General features: G+C 64.1%; 1 protein-coding gene across 15 annotated transcripts in view; it reads left to right on the forward strand.

Annotated features, from left to right (window-relative positions):
* Positions 1–19,912, forward strand: part of BIN1 (bridging integrator 1) — a gene marked incomplete at its 5' end in the record, with an annotated part of 57,232 nt that extends 37,320 nt beyond the window's left edge. The window contains 14 exons of one of the 15 annotated variants that reach the window (XM_079710318.1): positions 46–153; positions 985–1,077; positions 5,099–5,184; positions 5,381–5,456; positions 6,823–6,905; positions 9,738–9,885; positions 11,200–11,328; positions 14,384–14,491; positions 15,040–15,063; positions 15,984–16,091; positions 16,887–16,976; positions 17,196–17,306; positions 17,555–17,656; positions 19,307–19,912. In XM_079710318.1, coding sequence (XP_079566444.1) covers positions 46–153; positions 985–1,077; positions 5,099–5,184; positions 5,381–5,456; positions 6,823–6,905; positions 9,738–9,885; positions 11,200–11,328; positions 14,384–14,491; positions 15,040–15,063; positions 15,984–16,091; positions 16,887–16,976; positions 17,196–17,306; positions 17,555–17,656; positions 19,307–19,414 — 1,374 coding nt within the window. In that variant the 3' untranslated portion in view covers positions 19,415–19,912. Of the gene's footprint in view, positions 1–45; positions 154–984; positions 1,078–5,098; positions 5,185–5,380; positions 5,457–6,822; positions 6,906–8,208; positions 8,254–9,737; positions 9,886–11,199; positions 11,329–14,383; positions 14,492–15,039; positions 15,064–15,983; positions 16,092–16,886; positions 16,977–17,195; positions 17,307–17,554; positions 17,657–19,306 lie in introns of all 15 variants that reach the window. The other 14 variants (XM_079710326.1, XM_079710327.1, XM_079710325.1 and 11 more) reach the window with 14 other exon arrangements.
* Positions 19,913–20,139: the final 227 nt, after the last annotated feature.

The following is a 20,139-nucleotide window of genomic DNA, read 5'->3' on the forward strand; positions in this document are numbered from 1 at the left end:
GGCGCCAGGCCCTGTTCAGCCCCTTCCTCCCTCTCTGTCCCCCAGTCACGCATCGCCAAGCGCGGGCGGAAGCTGGTGGACTACGACAGTGCCCGGCACCATTACGAGTCCCTTCAAACCGCCAAGAAGAAGGATGAAGCCAAAATTGCCAAGGTAAGGCCGGGGGTGTTGGGTCTGCCTGGGAGTCTTCAGGGAGTGGCAAGCAGCAGGGCCGCAGGGGTCCCAAGCCCCACCCCGGGGAGCCTTCCTCCTGTGCTGCGTTCACCGCACCCTTTGCAGGCTTGTCTGTCACTGCGCCCTGGCCTGCGGGCATCCTCAACCCCCTTGCCAGATGGCCTCACGGCTGGGGACTAGTCCTAGTCGGGCCGAAGAGCTGGGGTGGGAACGGCGCTGGGCCCAGGGCCTGAGTGAGAAGCTCTTGTGGGCCCCTGGGTGAGGCCCCCCTCCTGGCCCATCCCCTGGCCCCTCCGCCTGCTCTGAGGCTGCTTTCCAGGATGAGAACAGGCCTGGCTTGGGTTTCACTGGCCCGGCCCCTCCCGGCCCAGCGTGCTCTGGCTGGAATTCCTTCACTGGATCCCAAGCGACCCTGCCACAGCTGGAACAAGCCGGGTGGGGGTGGGGCGGAGGTTGCACACATTCTCCAGGTGAGGGTCTGCGGGCGGAGCCCACCGCCCCCGCCCAGCCCGGGGCAGGACTGTGCTTGCTGAGCCCCTCTGCCCCTGCTAACGATTCTCACATTTTGCTTTGTAGTTGGAGTTCACCTCCTTCTCTGCCCCGCTCGGGGCACCCCTTAATTCTCAGCCTCCGGGCCTTTACCTGTTCTTGGGGGGCCGGCCCTCTGGAGGGTGGCAGGTGTCTGTCACTGCACTGGAGACTGTTTGGACGTGGTGTTTAATGTCTGTGTCTCTGTTTCTTTCTCCCCACCTCCCTCCTGTTTCTCTACGCTCCTTGGCCTTGACCTTGACCTCCCCTCCCCACCCCCAGCCTGTCTCGCTGCTTGAGAAAGCCGCCCCCCAGTGGTGCCAAGGCAAACTGCAGGCTCATCTCGTAGCTCAAACTAACCTGCTCCGAAATCAGGTGACACTGGCTTCTAACCTTGCACGTGCTGGCGCCTTCTGGTTTGTCGTCCTGTCCTTGGTGCTGGGTGGTGCTGGGCGCCCATCTGCCCAGACGCCCTGGGGGGGGAGGGGCGGGGGCGGGGGCGGGCTCCTCCCGGGTTGGGAGGCAGGGCTGTTTTCATTACGTCTCTGCTGTGAGAGCTCCTGCTTCTGAGATCTGAGGTCCAATGCAGGAGGCGGATAGAGGCTGGGGGCTCTGCTTGACCTGGGGTGGGCCCACTCTGTTGCGTGGTGCCCGGGGCTCTGGTCGTCCTGGGACCGACTCTGAAATCCTAGCCCCCAGGAGCCCAGGAAAGCCTCGGAAACTTTGTCCTCTGTGAGGGCTCTTGCGGGGAGGGATGTGGTGTCTTTAATGCATTGCCCTTCAAGCTTCATGAGAACTGTGAGGTTGCCCTGAATTTACAGAGGAGACAAACCTGTCCAGAGAGGCAGAATCTCCTGCCCAACGTCTCAGAGCCGCTTAGTGCCTGAGTTGGGGCTCAAGTCCTGGGTCATTATCCTGTTTCCCTGGCCCGGGGCTCCATGGGGGTGGTCCTGCCACAGCTGGCCAGAGTCATGGTGACCCTTGTAAGTGGACCTGTAGGCCCCATGGTGCCCCTGGAGGGGACGCCGGGAAGGCTCTTCAGTCTGGCTGGGACGCTGAGACCTGGGGCCGAGAGGATTGGCTCTTTGGGAATTTCATGGAGGGCAAACAGTCCACATCACAGTGGTCCCTGAGGGCTTCCTGGAGGAGGCTCTTTGTACGAAAGTCGTGATTGGTAACTACTATCCTGGCAATACCTTGGAATGGGCCGGGTCCTGGCTGAGCACAGTGTGGCTGAGGACCACGATGCAGTGCCCTGGGAGAGGTGGCCTCGTGGTTCTCAGTCCGGTGAAACTGACCAGGCTGTAGCACCCCTTCGTGGTCCTGGGGTGGGGGCAGGTGACAGAGGCCCCACCCAGGAGGTGGGGTTTGGGGTTTCGCTCTGGGCAGCTGCCCCCTTTTTTCTGGGCCACCTTCTGATTTCCTCACCTTCAGCCCACACGTATTGAATGCCTGGGATATGGAGAACTCTGGGCTCAGCGTGGGCTTGTGGCCACCTGCTGCTTGATGTCTTTTAGGCCAAAGCTGTGGGCCGACTTTGGAGGCACTGAGCTGTCGACAGCCTCACCTCTCCAGGGTCTGCGGGAAATGGCCGAGGGAGTCTTGGACAGGCCCGTGTCCTCCCCTGATGCAGGAGGTGGAGGAGGGCCGGAGGGCTGGAGTGGCCTGTCCTGCCTGTAGAGTTCAGGACTTCTGGCTGGAGGGGGAATGGGGCCACTCACCCAGAGCCAGGATTTCTGCATAATTTCCCCTGAGACGGGTTTGGCACGGTTGCCAGGTGAAGATTTTTGTCCTGTGGGAGAAGCCCCTGGGAGACTGTGGGGCTTGGGGTGGTGGCCGTGGCCGCTTTGGGGCTCCCGGGATGGGTGTGGTTGGGGATCCTGCTGGAGGGCCCCCAGGCCCCCGCCCTGGAGGATGGGCCCTGGAGGATGGCCGCGGGGAGGCCAAGGCACGGGATCTCATCTTTGCATGTTGGATTGCAGATGTTTCGCCTTTCGGCCAAACTGACATTCCCATTTGGATCCAGTTTTCATTCGAGCCTCTCCTCCTTCTGCTCCACCCTGCCTCACGCCTGGCTGGAGGCTGGGGAGCCTTCAGGCCTTTGGCTGGCAGTGAGCTGGGGCACTTGGGGTCCCGGGGCTGCCCTGCTGGCTGACTTGACTTTGGGGGGACAGTGCCACCTCCTGAGGCTGTGCTCCCCTGAGCTGGCCAGCTCCAGAGGTCCCCTGGGCTGCTTCCGAGCTGCTCTCCATGTGGGCCGGGGCCTCCCCAAATCTGCCTGCAGGGCCCCTGCATGGCGAGCTTTCCCACTGCTCTACATGTCCGCCAGCGGTGTGTAGTGGAGCCACCAGGGCTGCAGGGCCTCCCCAACAATGGACAGCTCTCCCCGCACCTCCTGCCACCGCTAGTGTTTCTGAAAGAGCCAGGATATGAGGAATGTGACTCAAAGGGAATAAAAGACACAGGCCCTGACTTCTAGGAACTCTAAAACGGAGCCACCCTGTCCTTTGCAGCGTTGCTGGGTGTGAGAACAGCGCTTGGTGCACAGCTACGAGCTGCTGTGCTGTCCGCCACCGTCTTGGCTACGCTTGTCCATTTGGGGAGTTAGGATGAGCATCGTGGGGACCAGAGCGGTGGTCTCTGTGGCTGCAGGAGCCGGGGCGGTCAAGGTGGTCCTGGAGGATGTGGGACTTGAGCTGGCCTGTGGGTACTTGGGTGGGAGGCCCACGTGACAGTGCGAGGTGCTGGAGGCTGGAAGTGTGGGTAGTGGCCCCCCATCAGGCACTGGGATTCTCAGAGGACTAAGGCAGGGATGATGTGGCCCATGGCCTGGAGGGCACCACAGATCTGACCCATTCCAGGAGTGGCCCGAGGCATGCATGCTTAGAGACATTTCTTTTATTTCCTATTCTCCCTTTAATTTTTTTGATAATATTTGTTATTAGTATTCTGTGGACTCCCTTTAATTTTTTTTTTTTTTTTGCGGTACGCGGGCCTCTCACTTGTGTGGCCTCTCCCGTTGCGGAGCACAGGCTCCAGACGCACAGTCTCAGCGGCCATGGCTCACGGGCCCAGCCACTCCGCGGCATGTGGGATCCTCCCAGAACCCGTGTCCCCTGCATCGGCAGGCGGACCCCCAACCACTGCGCCACCAGGGAAGCCCTCCCTTTAATTTTTAAATGAGATTTTAAAAAGTGAGGCGAGGCGCTCTTGCTTACTCTAGCAAGTTCCAGCAACCTGAAGGTCATGTAGTCAGGGGCACGGTGGCCCTTCTTCCCTCCAGATCCCACCCCCAAATTCACCGCGGCTCGGCCCGGCACAGCAGGGGGTAGGCCCTGACTCGGGCTGATGCTGGTGCCTGAAGCTGGATGGGACAGCTGGGGGGGCTCAAGGTGGATGGGGCAGCTTGGGTGTGCTATGTGGCAGTCTGGCGGTTCCGGCCAGTTGGCCTGCGAACGTGAGGCTGCTGGAGGGGAGTTTTCTCCTGGGCGGGGCCTCCACGTTCGTTCCTGGGCTGTGACTCAGAGCCTGAATCTAAGTCACCCCCCCTGAGTCACTGTTTCCTGAAGCGCCCTCCGGAATGTGCTAGCCGAGCCCTTTCTGGGGCCGGGGTCTGTGACTCACCCCTACCCTCGGCTCAGCCCTCGCCAAGCTCCTTTCTTGGGCTCTGTGATGGGGTCTTAGCGCCCCCGCCTGGTGGGTGTGGGCAGGCCTGGAGGGCTCCCGGCCGGCGCCCGGTCCCCAGGCCTCGGGAGTGGGTGCAGGCCCCCTGCCCAGCAGCCCGGCTCCCTCCTCCCCTGCCTCTCGTGGATGTGCCCGATCTGCTGCCTCTGGCCTCAGTCTGGTGGGGAAGGGTCACAGAGGAGAGAGGGGTCGGGAGAGGGTAGGAAAGACTCTCCCAGGGCGGCCAAGTCCGGCTGGTGGTTGAGGCCAGACCTGGGAGAGGAGGGAAGGCATAGTCAGAGGGGCCGGCACGAGAGCCGGGCGGCACGCGGACTCCTCGCCTGAGAGAGGCTCCGCTGGAAGTGAGCAGGGTCCCACCTGGCCGGGTCTGGGGCCTCTGCCCCTCCTGTGCCCCAGCCCCCGTTGTCCCTTGTCTCCCGCCTTCTTGTGGTTCTCCTCCCCCACCTCCTTCTTGGCGCACCTGGGCCAGATGCTGGGGGCCGGGGTGGGTTCTCCCTTTGGCCGTGGCTGCTCTGCCCGGAATACCTCGGACGGGCCTGGCTGCAGGGGCCCGAGGTGCTGCATGGGGAGGTCTGCCCGGGCGTCCACATCCACTTCAACCTCCATCTTGCCCGAGCCCTGGTCCCGTGCACTGGGGCGGGGGGGCGTGGCCTAGCCTGGGTGGGCCGGGCCGGAGGCCTGGCAGAGGGGAATGACCCGTCCCGCCCCCCAGGCCGAGGAGGAGCTCATCAAAGCCCAGAAGGTGTTTGAGGAGATGAATGTGGATCTCCAGGAGGAGCTGCCGTCCCTGTGGAACAGGTGAGGGGCCCGGGGGTGGCGGGCCGAGCCTCGGCCGCCCTCCCCTCCTGAGGCGGCCTGGCCATTCTGCCTGCCCTGCTCGCGCCCTCCCAGGGCTGGGTCCGGTGAGGGTGGAGGCGAAGCAGCCCGTGCGGCTCTCCTGGGCTGCGCACCCTGACCTGCAGTTCACCTGGCCCTTCTTCCCTCCCCCCTGCAGCCGTGTGGGTTTCTATGTCAACACATTTCAGAGCATCGCAGGCCTGGAGGAGAACTTCCACAAGGAGATGAGTAAGGTAGTGCCCCTGGGCTGTGCTCCACCTGCCAAGGGCCAGGGTCAGAGGCATGGGTGGGCCGAGCTTCCTCTTCCCTGCTGCGGTTGGACACATGCTGGTGACCACAGGGGGACCCTCTGGGCCCCTGAGAAACAGTGTCAGGGCCCAGTCCTCAAGGAACAGAGTGTCAGGGCCCAGTGGGAGCTGCCGGGTGCTCTGGGGAGGCTGCGAGTGGGCCCCAGGGGTCCAGCCCCGGCCCCCTCCCTGCTCGCAGTTCTATTCTCCTTGCCTGGGTGGAGCCCACCACCCTCAAACTGGAAACGTGCTCTCAGGCAGCCTTGGCCCAGGGAGCTCAGTGTCAGAAAATAGTGGCAGTTTTCCAATTTGTAGGCAGATAATAAATTACTAAAATTTTCCCAATTAAAAAAATGTTTTTTCATGTTTCTTAAGACATTGAAACAAGTCTGCTCTATCTACAGAATCTGGCGCAAGAAGGGGTCTGATTAGCTTAAATTCCTATGTTGTGCTGTCATCATTTTGATTAAACTGTCAGTTAAGCTGCAAAGCTGAGTTGGAGGAATCTGGCACTGGCAGCTCCCTCCCTCCCTGTGCCGTGGGTGGACCTGAGTTTGTCTCCTGGGCCCAGAGGAATGAAGTGATTGTGGGGCATTCCAGGCCCAGGGCAGGAGGAGGGCTTTTGCCAGCTTGGGGCCTGTCCTGAGTGACCACCTTCAGTATGGTTTCCTGCCTGGTAGGCCTTCCCTTTCCTTCCTCCTTTTTCTTCTTCCCTTCAAAGATTTGAGACAACTTGTAAAAAAATTTTAAAAACCAGAGAGAGGTGTTTTGGGAAGAAAACATTTCTGTAAAGTGGGAGGAAAATTCAGCTCTGGGCTTCCTAGTGGCTAAAGCAGAGGGAAGTCTACTCAGTAAAGAGAATCACGAGGTGCATGGGGTAAGCCCCTCGTCTTGCCTGGGCTTTCGGTGAAACCTCTGGCCGTTGTAACGTGGCCTGAAAGCATCTTGGCAAGTGGCTTCAGCAATTAGGATCAACAGTTAATTTGCAAAAACAATTGCGAAAAATTAAAAACAGTACAAGCTCTATGGGGCATTTTAGGAAACGCCTGTAAGTAGGAAGAAGAAAAAGGTGGTCCCAGAAACAGTAGCTGTTCGCAGGGCAGCCCACTGCCTCCTCCTTTTTTCCTGTGGGTTTTCTGGGACAGTGTGCTGGTTCCCTGCCCCCCAGTGATGGGAAGAGAAGAGCTTGCTCCCGGTTGGGGCAGGGGCACAGGGGCGGGGCTGGTGGGGAGGAAGAGACTCAGGGATGTTGTTAGGGACAGGGGGGCTGTTTGGTGGCCCCCACCCAACCGGCTTGCTGTCCCTCCTGCAGCTCAACCAGAACCTCAACGATGTGCTGGTCAGCCTGGAGAAGCAGCACGGGAGCAACACCTTCACGATCAAGGCCCAGCCCAGGTGTGTGATGCCCGCCCCCCCGCTGCAGAGGGCTGCTGGGGGCTGAGGGAGGTGTGGTCTGGGGCTGGGCTCTTTGCTGAGGTCCTTTCTGGCTGGGCCCCCCTGTGCTCAGGGGAGCAGGTGACGGTGTCCCACCTCCTCTACCCCGTGTCCCGTCTGGGAAGGAGCTCTCCCGGGCAGCCTGCAGCTCCCCTGCCTGGGCCTGGCTTCCCTATCTGTGCAGCTTTGCAGGCGGGCCCGGGGGACTAAATGATGCAGCCCAATGGGAAGGGAGCCTCCTCGTAGAGCGGGGGCCTGGTCCCAACCTTATCTGAGGCCCCGGATGGGGGGGGGTGCCCTTGTTCCTGCCCTCTGCCCAGAGGGGAGCTCTGCTTCCTGAGGGGAGAGCTCCAGGGAGGAAGGGAAACACCTGGCCCTCGGCTGTGGCCCGTGGGAAACCACAGCAAGTCTGAGATTTCCCTTCCTTTCCGTCCGTGAGCTGTTGTGCATCGCAGCACAGTGTGGAGCAGCGATGCACCTCGCCCTCCTGTTTGCAAGGCGGGGTGATTGCATCTGGTTCTTGGGGTAATTAGGGCATCCCCTAGGAGGAGGAAGGCAGTCAATATTCAGTGAATGTCACTGTCCCTCTTCTCTCCTGCAAACACAGTATATGTGAGGGAGGGAGCGGCCCACAGGGTGCCCTGGGGGCAATAAAGGCCAAAACGTGTTTCCCAGGTCACTGCCTGGCCTGGAGGTCATGGTGGCGCATCCAGGATGGGTGAGGAGGGTGGAGGGTGCCGCCCACCCGGGCAGTGCAGGCATCGGGGGCCAGGCTGCCTTGGGAAAGGGCTGGTCTGAGGGGAGAGGAAGGGCCGTGGAGGCTTGTGAGCCTCCTTTGCAGCAAAGTGGGCAGCCAGGTTGCCACCTCTCCCAGGGACCCCCGCTGGCCTGCTGACCCCGGTCCTTCTTGGGCCCCAGAGCTCCTGTGGCTGGACCCCGGGCAGGGCGGGTGGCCAGCGCTGTCCCGGCCTGAGCCGCCTGCTGCTCGCCAGGTCCTGCTTCAGGGCAGCGTCCTCTTCTGCTTGTTCTGTGGGCACCACCTCAGGGTGTCTGGCAGGACGCGGAGGCCAGCGGGGGCCCCAGGACTGGACAGCCGGGGCCGTGGGCAGGACTGGGCCCTCTTCCTGGCCTCCGGGAGTTAGGAGGGCTTCTGCTCTTAGCCCTCCTCTGAGCAGAGGGGCTTCCGATGAGGGAAGGGAATAGGCCAGGCCCACATCTGCATTTCCCCGAAATGAAGGCCTCCACGTCCCGCCCGTCCCCACAGAAAGAAAACTAAACTGTTCTCCCGGCTGCGCAGAAAGAAGAACAGGTACCGGCAGTGAGTGCTGTGTGCGGGGGGCCTCGGAGGCCAGCACCCCGGCCCCTGTGCATGCGCCTGGCCCTGCCGAGGGCGCCACTAACCCCTAACTCGCCTTCCTGTGTGTGGTGTGCGTGTTGGGGGGCACAGGGCAGAGGGGTGTCGGTGGGAACGGGGGGCGGGCAGACCGCCTTAGCACGTTCCTCTTGGGCTGCGGCCCGACCAGGAGTGGAGGATGCAGCCAGAAGGGGGGCCCGGGAGGCTCAGGGAGAGGGCTGCTGCAGCTCCGCGGTTTGTAGGAATTCTGTGTGTGCGTGCGTGCGTGTGTACATATACTGGATGTATGTGTATTCTTTAAGGAGGCAAAGACGTTCCCATAAAACACATTCAGTAAAGGTGAGAAGGAACCAGCGAGTCTCCCACGCATCTGTGCCATTGTCTGGCCCCCCGCCACGCTCGGGCAGGTGATGGAGTCGCTAGTTTCTGTCTGTCCTTCTAGACCTGCGCGCCTCGTGTGGCTGGTGGACACTGGAAATGTAGCCAGTGTGACTGAGGAGCTGAATTTTTAATTTATTTAATTTAAACAGCCACCTGTAGCTGGTGGCTGGTCTCAGTCAGCACTGTTCTAGAGTTTCTTTAGGCAAGGACAGCATAGATTTCTATTTTGCACCCAGTAGCGGGCCGTGCACACCGTTTGTCCTTGTTGGTACTGAGACTCGACTTGGGGGCCTCACCCTCTCGTCCCCGCTGTGAAGACCCCCCCCCGCCGTTTATTTACCCTCTCTGCCCGTTGCCTCTGCCGGTTGCCCAGGTTCCCCGGGAGGACCCATGGGAGCAAAGCCTCGGGGCCTGGGGAGCGGGGCTGGCTGTGTGCTGGCGTGAGGGGTGGACGGCAGGCAAGCTGGTCCGGAGGCCCGTGGGCTCAGGCTGAGGAGTGGGGCTGCCCTGAGCGCAGAGGCTGCTGAGTGACGCGTGGGGTGAGACTCACTTTGCCTCTAGGATGCGTGGCTTTCTCCTGCTGTGGGGCTCGGCGCCCCTGCACCTGGTGGAGGCCTGAGGGAGGCTGGCCGGCCCCTGGCGGCGGCTCCCGGGTCCCGCCCTTGTACCCCCTGGGGGCCCGCAGACCTCAGCTCCGGGTGTGGTTGTCACTGTGTCCAGGGCAGGCCCTGCTGTGGACACCTGCCTGTTTCCAGTGCTCACGCCTGTGTCGCCTCATTTCCACCCGTCCTCCTGCACACGAACGTGCAGTTTCACACGTGGGTGCACGGGGACACACACTGGTGCACACGTGGGCGTCACGTTTTTCCAGTGAGTCTGGACACACACGTGCACCCTCAGTTTCCCAGGATCTACGTGGACACACACACGTGCGCGCACATTTTCACACACGGGTCCCCGGGGCATTGGCACGTGCACACACCCTGTCCCACGCACACTCCTTCCTGGACGCCGCGGCCTCCCTCCATCCGGGCCCCTCTCTTGTCTCGCCTCCGCAGTGACAACGCCCCTGCGAAAGGGAACAAGAGCCCTTCTCCTCCGCCTGATGGCTCCCCTGCCGCCACCCCCGAGATCAGAGTCAACCACGAACCAGAGCCGGCCGCTGCGGCCGCCCCCGGGGCCGCCCTCCCCAAATCCCCGTCTCAGGTAGGCACGTGTCTCGGTGGCCCGTCTCCTCCCTTCCTTCCTCTGCCTCCTGCTCTGCCGCCGTTCCGCCCCCATCCCTGTCCCCTGTCCCTGCCGGCCCTGGCTCCTCTCCGTGGCCCCCACAGGGGCATCTGTGACCGTCTGTCTCCTCCTTAAGTGTCCCCCCACCGCCCCCCGCTGTAGCGTCCCCTTCTCTCCTCTCCCCTGGCCTTTGGGCTGCTTGACCTTCTTTGCCTTCTCTTCCTCCCGAGACACAGTCTCCAGGGCCCTCAGCCCCCAGAGCATCCAGATCTGCGCAGGTGGCTGCCTCCCCCTCTTCCTTGCCTTCTTCCTTGCGGGGGGCCATGCGGGACCCTGAAAGGGGCATCGAGAGGAGGGGCTCAGTGAGGGGAGAGGGAGGGGGAAGCCCGCTCCCCGCCGTCCGTTTTCTCCAGGTTTCTGCAGCATCCCCGGGAGCTGCAAAGGGAGAAAGGATGGGTGGGTCCACCAGGCAGGACCATCTGAGCCCCGCTAGGCTGTCCCCTGGCCCTTCGGCTCCTGGCCGAAGCTCTGCCGGTTGTGGGCCCGCCCGACAGCTGATTAGGAGAGCGATGCTAAGAGGGTGTTGAGAGCCTGCACTTGACTCGAGCACTTGCTCGGGGCCGGACCCTGCGCCAGCCTTTCTGTATTTTCATTCATCGTCCTCACAACCAGCCTGTAAGGCAGAGGCTGTTATCACCCCAGCTCGACAAGCGATGCAACTGAGGCTTGGGTGGCGGGGGGTGACTTGCTGAGGTCCCCGAGTGGGCAGGTGTGTGGCCCTCTGCGGGGCCCTGGCTGTGTGCTGGCCTCGGGGGTGATGGCCAGAGGCTGGGCTGCAGCTCCTCCAGGGGTTGGGGTGGGCAGGGGGCCTGGGCGTGCAGGAGCAGAGGCAGGGGGCTGGACGCCCGGCTCTCTCTCAGCTCCTGTTTCTCTCCTCAGCCTCCCCCGAGGGCGGGGAGAGCCAGACCCTCCGATGGCGGCCCCTGGCGGCCCCGCAGGCCCTTCTTTCCTTCTTTTCTGTCCTGTTCTCTCCTCTTCTCTCTTCTTTCGCTCCCTCGCTCTCCGCCCTCCCCTCTCTCTGCACAGGGCTTCTGACTGCCTGCTTCGGCCCCTCCCGGGGGCCCCTGTGGTCTCGGTGTCCGTGTCTCGGGGAGCAGTGGCTGTCCTGTTTCGTCCTCCTCGGCGGCTGGGGGGCACCGTGGCCGGGGCTGTGACTAACGTGGCTTTGTCTCTGTCTGTCTCCCCGGCCCCCGTGCTCTGCTGTGCGGCCCCCCACCTGCTGCCGACCCCCAGCTCCGGAAAGGCCCACCGGTCCCTCCGCCTCCCAAACACACCCCGTGCACGGAGGTCAAGCAGCAGCAGACCCTCAGCCTGTTTGAGGACACCTTTGTCCCTGAGATCAGCGTGACCACCCCCTCCCAGGTCAGCCGCGGCCGCCGCGGCCCAGCTCTCTCTCCCTTCTCTCGCTCTTTCAGGGTGTGCATGGCCTCCCCGCCTCCCACCCCCAGTTCCTCTGCCTCAGGAGCAGGGGTCGGCTCTGGGCCTCTCTCTCGCACGTCCCTACGTCCCTCCACCCGTCATCCCTCATCTCTGAGCACGTGGCCAGACGTAGGGACACGGGCAAACAGTCCTAGTAGAGACCGTCGGCTGCGCAGTGGCCTCTCCGTTCCATTGATGCTGTGGCCAAAAGGGGCGGGGAGCACGGAGGACCTGGGCCAATCAGGGAAGGCTTCCTGGAGCAGGTGACGTTTGCCTATGAGCAGACACCGTGCGTTAGACAGAGGTGGCAGCGTGCATGCGTGTAGGTCAGGACGGGTGAGGGACAGGCTCAGGAACCGCCGGGAGTTCCGTGCGCGTCAGGAGAATGCTGCTTGGGCGGCGGTGAGGAGGTGACTCGCAGGGTTGCGAACACCTGCCAGGCACTGAGACTTTAGCTCCCAGAGCTTCTGACCCCCCCTGGAGCCGGGGCTGTGGCTGGGCTGCCGAGCCCGGGTCCTGCTGTCCATGCCCTAGGAGGCACGTAATGCCCATCCCCAGGGGGACGGAGGGAGGGCAGAGCAGGGGAGGTCACTGTGGTGGCAGGCGGGTGGGCCGCACATGGTCGGGTCAGCTCACAGAGGCCGCAGTGCACCGACCACTCCAAGCCTGGCCTCCGGGCCTCACAGCCGGGCCGCCCTGTCCCCGCCGGGCCTCGCCATTCGTGCAGGCTGCCTCGTCCCAGGCTGTGCTGGGCCCACGTTGCAGCGCTGCTGTGGGCTTGTCCTGCCCGGGTCTCTGGGTTCTGCCTTGTGCAGGCTCCTTTGCACAAGCTCAGAGGCCTGCAGAGAGGGGCAGGGCTGGGGGGTGGCACGTCGGGGGAGAGGCAGTTAGGAGCGGAGGACCGTGCTCTCCGCGATGAGGGGCTGTGGGGTGAGTGGGCTTCAAGCCCCCATGGGAGGACTTCGGGTTGGAGCTGGAACTTTCAGTGCAGGGCGGCTGGTGGAGGGCGGGGGTTGCCCTGCCTCGGGGGACCCGGGAGGGAGCCTTCCTGGAGAGCCTGGCTGAGGCCGGCCCCGGGCACTCCCGGGGCCTTGGGGAACCGCAGCCTCAGGGGAGCTTGTGGCTGGGACGCTAGCCACCTGGAGCCTGCCTCCGCCTCGGGGTGCACGCGAGGGCTAGTAGACACTGCGCAGGGAGTGGAGCCAGCCGCTGACCTACTGGGCCTGGTTCGGTTTTCAGTCCCCTCTGGGAGGGGTTGTCCCCACTTCACAGGTGAGGAATTGAGGGCCTCACCTGCAGCCAGGCCGCCCGCTGAGCGTGGCCCTCGCCGTGCTCCCTGCATGCCTCCTCTCTGTCCTTCCGCCCTCTCCCCGGAGCCGGGGCCCCGCTCAGCGGGGTTGGAGAGCGCTCGCCGGGGGTGCTTTGCATGGGGCTGGGGTGGGCTGGTCCCCCCAGGATGCTGTGCCGACAGCGCTGCTCTGCTGGGCTGTGGTGAGTAGCCTGCGTGCCTGCCCCCGAGGCCGGTTCCGGGCCTGCATGGTGGGAGGCTGACCTGCTGGGAGGTGAGCAGAGAGTGCGCGGTCAGCCCTTGGCCTGGTGACCCTGTCCCCTTGGAGTCTGGTGGGGCAGCGGCTGCCTGGGCCTGGCTGGCTTCTTAGAGGGGTGGGTGGTGGGGCCATGAGGGGCAGAGAAATGCCACCTGCAGCCGGTGAGGGCACCCAGGACCCAGCCTGCGCGGCCTCCCGGACACTCGGTCCCCTAGAGATGGCAGTGACCTTCCTCCCAGGCTCGTTGGACAGGGCTTGACTTGAAGGAGAGTCCGTGGCTGGGGATGAGCGTGGGGCGGGAGTGCGTCCCCTGAGCTTGAGCCTGGGCCCTCTGTGCCTTATCCCCTGAGCTGTAAGCTGGCGGCACCAGCCCTTCTCAGGACTGCGGGTCTTGGGTCTCCCCGCACAGGCCGCAGCTCAGCTGGGAAGGCCCCCCCGGGGGACCCCTGTCCACGCTTCCAGGTCTCGGGTCCTTCTAAATGGAGGACCTCAGGTGCTTCGGGCTGGAGGGCGTGTCCCGTCAGTTCTGGGCCCCATCAAGTGGGTGGGGAGGGAAGCTGGCTGGCCCTGGCTTGAGGGGCTGTGGCCCTCCCAGCCCTGCCTGAGGGGAGGACCCTGGGCCGAGCCTGGGCAGGCATAGCCCTCCCTGTACCCGGGGAAGCCCCTTATGTGAGATGGGGCCACAGGTGAGCAAGCCCTCCTCCTAGGAAGGCAGCGTGTCCGCTGGGCACTGGTGCCAGGCGGCTTGTCCTCCAGGGTGGCTGTGGGAAAGACCCTTTTCTTCCATGATCGTCTGGCCCAGCTTACCGAGGGGCTGGCTTCTCACATTGTGGACGGGGCCACTGCGGCCCGTCCCCTGGGGCCATTCCTGCTACATGCACATCCCTGGGCTGCACTCAGCCCCGCTGAATGGGAAACCTGGGGGGGCTGGGGAGGGACGTGCAGTGTGAACACGGGTGCTCAGGTGTGGGGGACCCCCCCCTCTGTTACGACGGGCTCCTGGGCTCTGTTTGCTGGCTCGGCCCTGAGCTGGCTGGGGGTGGGTGTCACCACAGGACTGCCTGTCAGTCTGCCGCAGCAAGGGGAGGCCTGTACCTATCCAGGGGCCCTCTGAGCCGGGGGACTGAGTGTGGTCTTGTCCAGCCCGGGCCTTGGCCGGGGCTGCTGCTGGTGGGCGCAGACACTGGGAGGCCTCCTCGGCCTGCAGGATGGGACAGACGCGAGACAGTTGGGGGCTCGGCCTTGGTCTGGCGGGTGGCTGCCTGGCGGCTGGCCGGCAGCGAGCCAGCCCCAGGTGTGTCCTTGTGTGGGTGGAGCCTGTGCCGGGGGTGTGGTGTGGGTCGTGCCCTTGTGCTGGTGGGTGTGTCTGGGAGCGGAGCCTGCTGTGCCGCCCTGGCCGAGTGCTCACAGCCTGTCACTAACTGCCTTCCTTCTCTGCTGCTGTTGCCAAGTTTGAGGCCCCGGGGCCTTTCTCGGAGCAGGCCAGTCTGCTGGACCTGGACTTTGACCCCCTCCCACCTGTGGCAAGCCCTGTGAAGGCGCCCACGCCCTCTGGTCAGGTTGGTGTGAGCCCACCACTGCCCACGGGCCCACCGGCCTCTGGGCACCGGGGCCTGGGTTCATGTCTGCCCACCGGCCATGTGGGCCCATCTAGGCCCAGGCCTTTGGGGGTCCTGGGGTCACCAGGCTCTCCTCCCTCTCACTGCCCTTCCCCTGGAGCCCTGGTCCCCAGCTCTTGTCACCTCCCCTGGTCCTGACCATGGGAAAGGGAAGAGGGCAGACACAGGTCAGCAGGAGGACCCTCAGGACGAGGTCAGCTGAACACTCACCTGGCAACTTACACGGTCCATCTCAGCCCCCTCCTGGCCCTCTCCTGGCGGCAGCCCCGGGTGTGGGCACTCCCTGGCCTGGGGGGGTCTCTGTAGCCTGGAAGGTGTCCAGGACTCGGTGCTCTGGGGACCACAGAGCCCGGCTCTGTTCTGCCCTGTGCCTGCTGGGCTCGAGGGCCCTGGGATGGGTGCGGGGTGGGGGTCCCTGGGGACTGCTTGCCTGCCGCCGCCTCTAACCTCCGTGCTAACTCTGTCCTTCTCCCCTCTGCTGTGCTCAGTCAATTCCGTGGGACCTCTGGGAGGTAAGCTGTGTTTGCTCTGTGCCCACACCGCCTCGTCCTGCACCTGGCTGGTTCACAGGTGCACACGCACACGCACACCTGGCCGTGCCCACGCGCACAGGCAGCTGCCGCTCCTCCAGCTGTTCTGCTCCCCCCACCGCGCGCCCCCCCCATGGAGACACTGGGCCTTCAGCCAGGCCCTGTGGGAAAAGCCTCCTCAGCTTAGCCTCTGAAGAGTCCCCCATGGTGCAGCCCAGTTGTCAGGGCCTGTGAGTGGCGTAGACAGTGACCAACTGCTCTCCGAGGGTGGATGGGGTGTCCCCGTGCTGGGCCAAGGCCTGCTGGGTAGGGGGGCCTTGGGGTGGAGGGTCCTTGCCCCCGAGGAGCTTTCTGTCAGCAGGGGCCCCGCAGGGCAATGGCACCAGGGAGCTGCTGGGACAGAGGAGGGGGGAGAGATGATTCGAGAAACAGGACACACAGAGTGAGGCCAGGCGCCTGCCCGACAGGTGCCGTCATCGCCTGGTGGCTCAGACATCCACGTCCTCAGGGAGGACACGGGACACCCCACAGCTGGTGATGCGGCTCCCGCAGGACCAGGAGGGGCTGGCGAGAAAGTGCCAGCAGCCCAGGCTCTGGGGCTCGCAAGCTCCAGGGTATTTCACTGGAGGAGGCCAGAGAGAGCCTGGTGCAGGCAGGCGGAGCCTCCTCCCAGCCACGTGCTGAGCTGCGTGTGGCACATTCACACCTTCCTGTCCCCTGGGCAGTGGTGGGAGGAGGTGTCCCTCCGGGGAGTCCCTGTCTGTGCCCCGTGGGGCTCCGGCCAGGCTGCAGGCGCCCATCTGCTCCCGTGGGCCCACGCTGCGCTGCTCACGACCGTCTTCTCTTGTCTCCCGCTCCCCCCCGCCCCTCCCACCCTGTTCTCCCTGGTGGCCCATCACTAGCCCACAGAGAGTCCAGCTGGCAGCCTGCCTTCCAGGGAGCCCAGCGCTGCCGAGGGCACCTTTGCCGTGGCCTGGCCCAGCCAGACGGCCGAGCCGGGGCCTGCCCAAGTAAGTGCCCCCGCCAGCCCCTCACCTGCCCCTGGCCTCTGGGGGTGTAGCATGGAGGAAGAGCCCGGAGGAGGGGGCACAGGACGGACAAGGCCACCGTGGGACTGAGGGTGAGGCTAGGGCCCTGAGCCAGGAGGCCCCGGGGCAGGGCTTGTGGCTCAGTTAGGTCGGCCCCTCACCTGCTCGCCGACCCCTGCCCCGGCTTCCCAGCTCAGGCCTCCCACGGTGGGAGGGAGGCCTGTCTCGAGCACCTCCAGGTCCATGGTGGGCACTCTCCAGAATTCTCCTTTAACCTTCAGCCTGACCTAGACACTTCCTCCTCCTACAGATGAGGAGGTGGGGGCTAGGAGGGCTGAGTGATTGCTCCCAGAGCTCAGAAGTGGCTGAGTTTCAGTGCGGGCCCAGCGCAGCCTGTCTGCAGCCAGGCAGCGTCCGAGGTGCCCTGCCTGGGCCCTCGCCACGGGAGCCACCTGTGAGGGGCCAGCGGGGCCAGGCGGGTGGGAGGAAGCCAAGGCTTGGCCAGGGCTTGGGCTTAGAGGGCAGGGCCTGTGAGGGAGGCTCAGGGAGACTCAGGCTCAGGCTCAGGCCCAGGGGCCTGCGCTGGGCTTCTCAGCAGCACGTCACTTGGGGTCCGTGTGTCTGCCAGCACCTTCTCCAGCCACTTCCGTGCCCGGAGCCTTTCTTTGAGGGGCTCCCTGTACCAGGCAGAGGCACTGGCTCTGCGTGGCCCCTCCCCCTGTCCTGGTCTCAGCGCCCCATCCTGTGTCTGACCCCATGCCGGCATTTATGTTGCAGCCAGCAGAGGCCTCGGAGGTGACGTGTGGGACCCACCCTGCGGCTGGAGCCCAGGAGCCCGGGGAGACAGCAGCAAGTGAAGCAGCCTCCGTAAGATGACAGGGACCAAGGCCCTGTCTTTTCTCCCCGCCGCCCGCGGCTCCCTAGCCCCGTGTCTTGCTCTGTGCTGGTCCAGGTCATGGTTCCTGGTAAGGAACCTGGAGGCAGGCTGGTCTGGCATTGGGCACAGGCACCCCCTTCTCCGCCCGCGCGGCCCCGCCCTCCGGGACCCACTCCCCGCCCTCGCTAACCTGCGCCCCCTCCCCCCAGAGCTCTCTCCCCGCGGTGGTGGTGGAGACCTTCTCGGCGACTGTGAACGTGACGGTGGAGGCCAGCAGCGGGGCAGGGCGCCTGGACCTGCCCCCGGGGTTCATGTTCAAGGTGAGCCTGGCCTGCTGACCCTCAGCCGCCGGCTGCCTCCACGGGGAGGGGAGGACACTGGGCCCGAGGCTACGTGGGGGGCCCAAAGCCGTCCCTCCCCGACTACTACCCGTCCTCTGCTCCCCAGTCCGCGAGGTGGCGTCCGAGCCCCGCTCCTGCTACTTTCACCTTCTCCCGGCGCCCACGGGGCTGCAGGTGGGACAAAGGCTGCTGAGGAAAGGGGTGTCAGCTCTCCCCACCCTCTGCAGGTGCAGGCCCAGCACGACTACACGGCCACTGACACGGACGAGCTGCAGCTCAAAGCTGGGGACGTGGTGCTGGTGATCCCCTTCCAGAACCCGGAGGAGCAGGTGAGGCCCGGTCTGCAGGGAGGCGGCGCGGCCAGCAGGGGGCAGCAGAGCCACGCCAGCCGACCCGCGGCCTCTCCGCACGGCCTCCCTTCCCTGCGGCCGGCACGGTTCCCTTTGCTGCTCTCACCCCGTCTGCCCCCCTCAGTCTCTCACTTCCGGCTTCTTGCTTCCTCCTTTCCGCAGCCTCTGTCTGCCTTTCTCTCGATTCTCTGCATCCTAGTTCCTTCGGGCCCTTCTCCCTTCCAGGCCCCCCCAACCCGGGCCCCCCTCCTCCAGGACCGCATCCCCCCACCCGCCGCTCTGCAGCCTCCTGTTGGCCCCAGGTGCCACCCTCCAGGCTGGCCCAGCCCTGTCCACAAGGGCACGCGCTTCCCTGCCCATGTGACGGACCCCCGAGTCCACAGCCCTGTCCCCAGCTGGTCCTCACCCTGATGCCTCTCAGACCCTTCTCCTGCTGTGGCCTCTCCTTGTGAAGGTCCTCAGAGTGGGCTTTGCTGAGCCCTGGGGGGCGCAGAGTGGGGCAGAACTGCTCCCTCCCCTCCCCCCAGGTCTGGACGGGCTGCTTTATTTAGGTCGCTGTGGCCCCTCAGCAGAAGCCCCTGTTTGTGGGGTGCTGGTGGTCCAGTGGGGCTGCCCACATGGGTATCCAGGGGGCAGCCACAGTGCAGAGGGAACCTAGTGGGGCTCTAGTCCGTTCAGTCACCAACATGTCCCTGTGGTGTAATTGTCAGAGTGGCCGAGGGTGGGAGGAGGGCTGGATTTGGGGTGAGGCCAAGCTGGCTGGGGCGTCCTGGGCTGGGGCTTGAGGACACTAGGTACTTACTGAGGCCACCGTGGGCTGGGAGGTTTGAGTAACAAGGATTTCCTGGGCCTGGTGCTGAATCAGCCCATTTTCCTAAAGCCCCAGGTCCCTGCCGATCTCCCCGGTGGGCCAGCCCTGGTCTAGGTGGGGTTTTTGGAAGCAGACTCCTGGCCTCCCAGCCCACAGTGAGAGCCATCTGGGATGGGTGGAAGTGGCTCAGGTAGGACACACACAGGGTCTAGGACAAGGCAGGTAATCCTGCAGGTGGGTCCCAGGCATAGCCCCGCTGCAGGGGCAGCAGTGGCAGGGGGTGTGTGGTCACTGCAGGCCCAGGGGTCAGGGCTTGTCACGGCTTGGGTAGATGATCCCTGTGAGGGGTCTGTATTAAAGCAAAGGTCAGGTTCGACTCGGAGGGCTTGGTGGGATGGCCTCAGGTCACTCTAGAAGCTTTCAAGTGGTCAGTGCTCTGAAGAATTTTCTGGCATTGTTTGTGGAAGGCCGGAAGAACAGTTGATGTCCTCCTCGGTGATGTGGCCTCTGTGGGCACCAGCTGGTGGGAAGCTCTTTGGTGGGGGATTGAAGGAGTCGTTTAGAGGCGTTTGGACCAGTGCAGCAGTCAGGCTGCCTTCCCGCGGTGAGGAGGACTCACCAAACAATAAAGAGTTAAATGCACCTACTGCAGGGAGGGATGGCTCCTGGGGTGGGGGGCCCGGTTTGGGTCTCAAGAGAAGAGCAGGGAATGCTGCCTGGAGGAGGCATCCTTTAAGGCAGGTGTGATGGCCTAGAGGAAATGAGCGGCCAGAAGGAGGGCTCCCCCAGCCCCATGCAACGCGCTGGCTTCCCCTCAGGATGAAGGCTGGCTCATGGGCGTGAAGGAGAGCGACTGGAATCTTTACAAGGAACTGGAGAAGTGCCGGGGCGTCTTCCCCGAGAATTTCACCGCGAGGGTGCAGTGAGAGCGGAGCGGCTGGTGGTGCTGCGGACGCGTGAACAGCAGCACCTTTTCCCGAAAAATGTGTGTTTTTTTTTTTCCGTTTTTGTTTTTAAACTTTTGAAAAGCAAAGGGAAATTGAGGGGAGAGACCTAAGCCAGGAGGTGTCTTCCCAAAGATGAGGTGGTTTTCCAAAGAGCCTGGTTTCGGCGAGTCCGGCGGAATCGCCAGCGTTCCTGAAGCTGCTGTATCCCCTAGTTGAGTTCCCGGCCGCCTCCCCGGCCCGCGCCCGCTGGGTGGCGCCGCTGCCGCCGCCTGGGTGCCCGGCCGCGGGGCGGGGCCTGGGGGCCGCCGCGCACCGCGCTTGCCTGAAGCTTGGGCCGGCCGCCCGGGCCGGGGGCCCCTCTTTCCTGGCAGCTGCCGCAGGTGGCGTCCAGCGTCCCCTGAGACCTCGGGCCCAGACACCAGCCTGGCCTGGCCCTGCCCCGCAGACGTCTGTGTGCTGTTTGAAAATAAATCTTAGTGTTCAAAACAAAATGAAACAAACAAAAATGACAAAAGTACTCAAAGTGTGTGTCCGTGTCCCTCCATTTCGGTCTGCTATGCAGTGCAGCCGCGATGATCTGTGCTTTTGTCCTGAGACAGCCCCCCCTGCAGGCCCTCTGCGCTGGCCAGCACCCCTGCCCGTGCGTGACCTCCGCGTCCTTTGGGGCTCATCTGGACCCGGACCCGGCAGGGGCTTTAGCCCTG

The sequence above is a fragment of the Hyperoodon ampullatus genome, assembly GCF_949752795.1.
Source record: "Hyperoodon ampullatus genome assembly, chromosome: 8".
Taxonomy (NCBI): Eukaryota; Metazoa; Chordata; class Mammalia; order Artiodactyla; family Ziphiidae; genus Hyperoodon; species Hyperoodon ampullatus.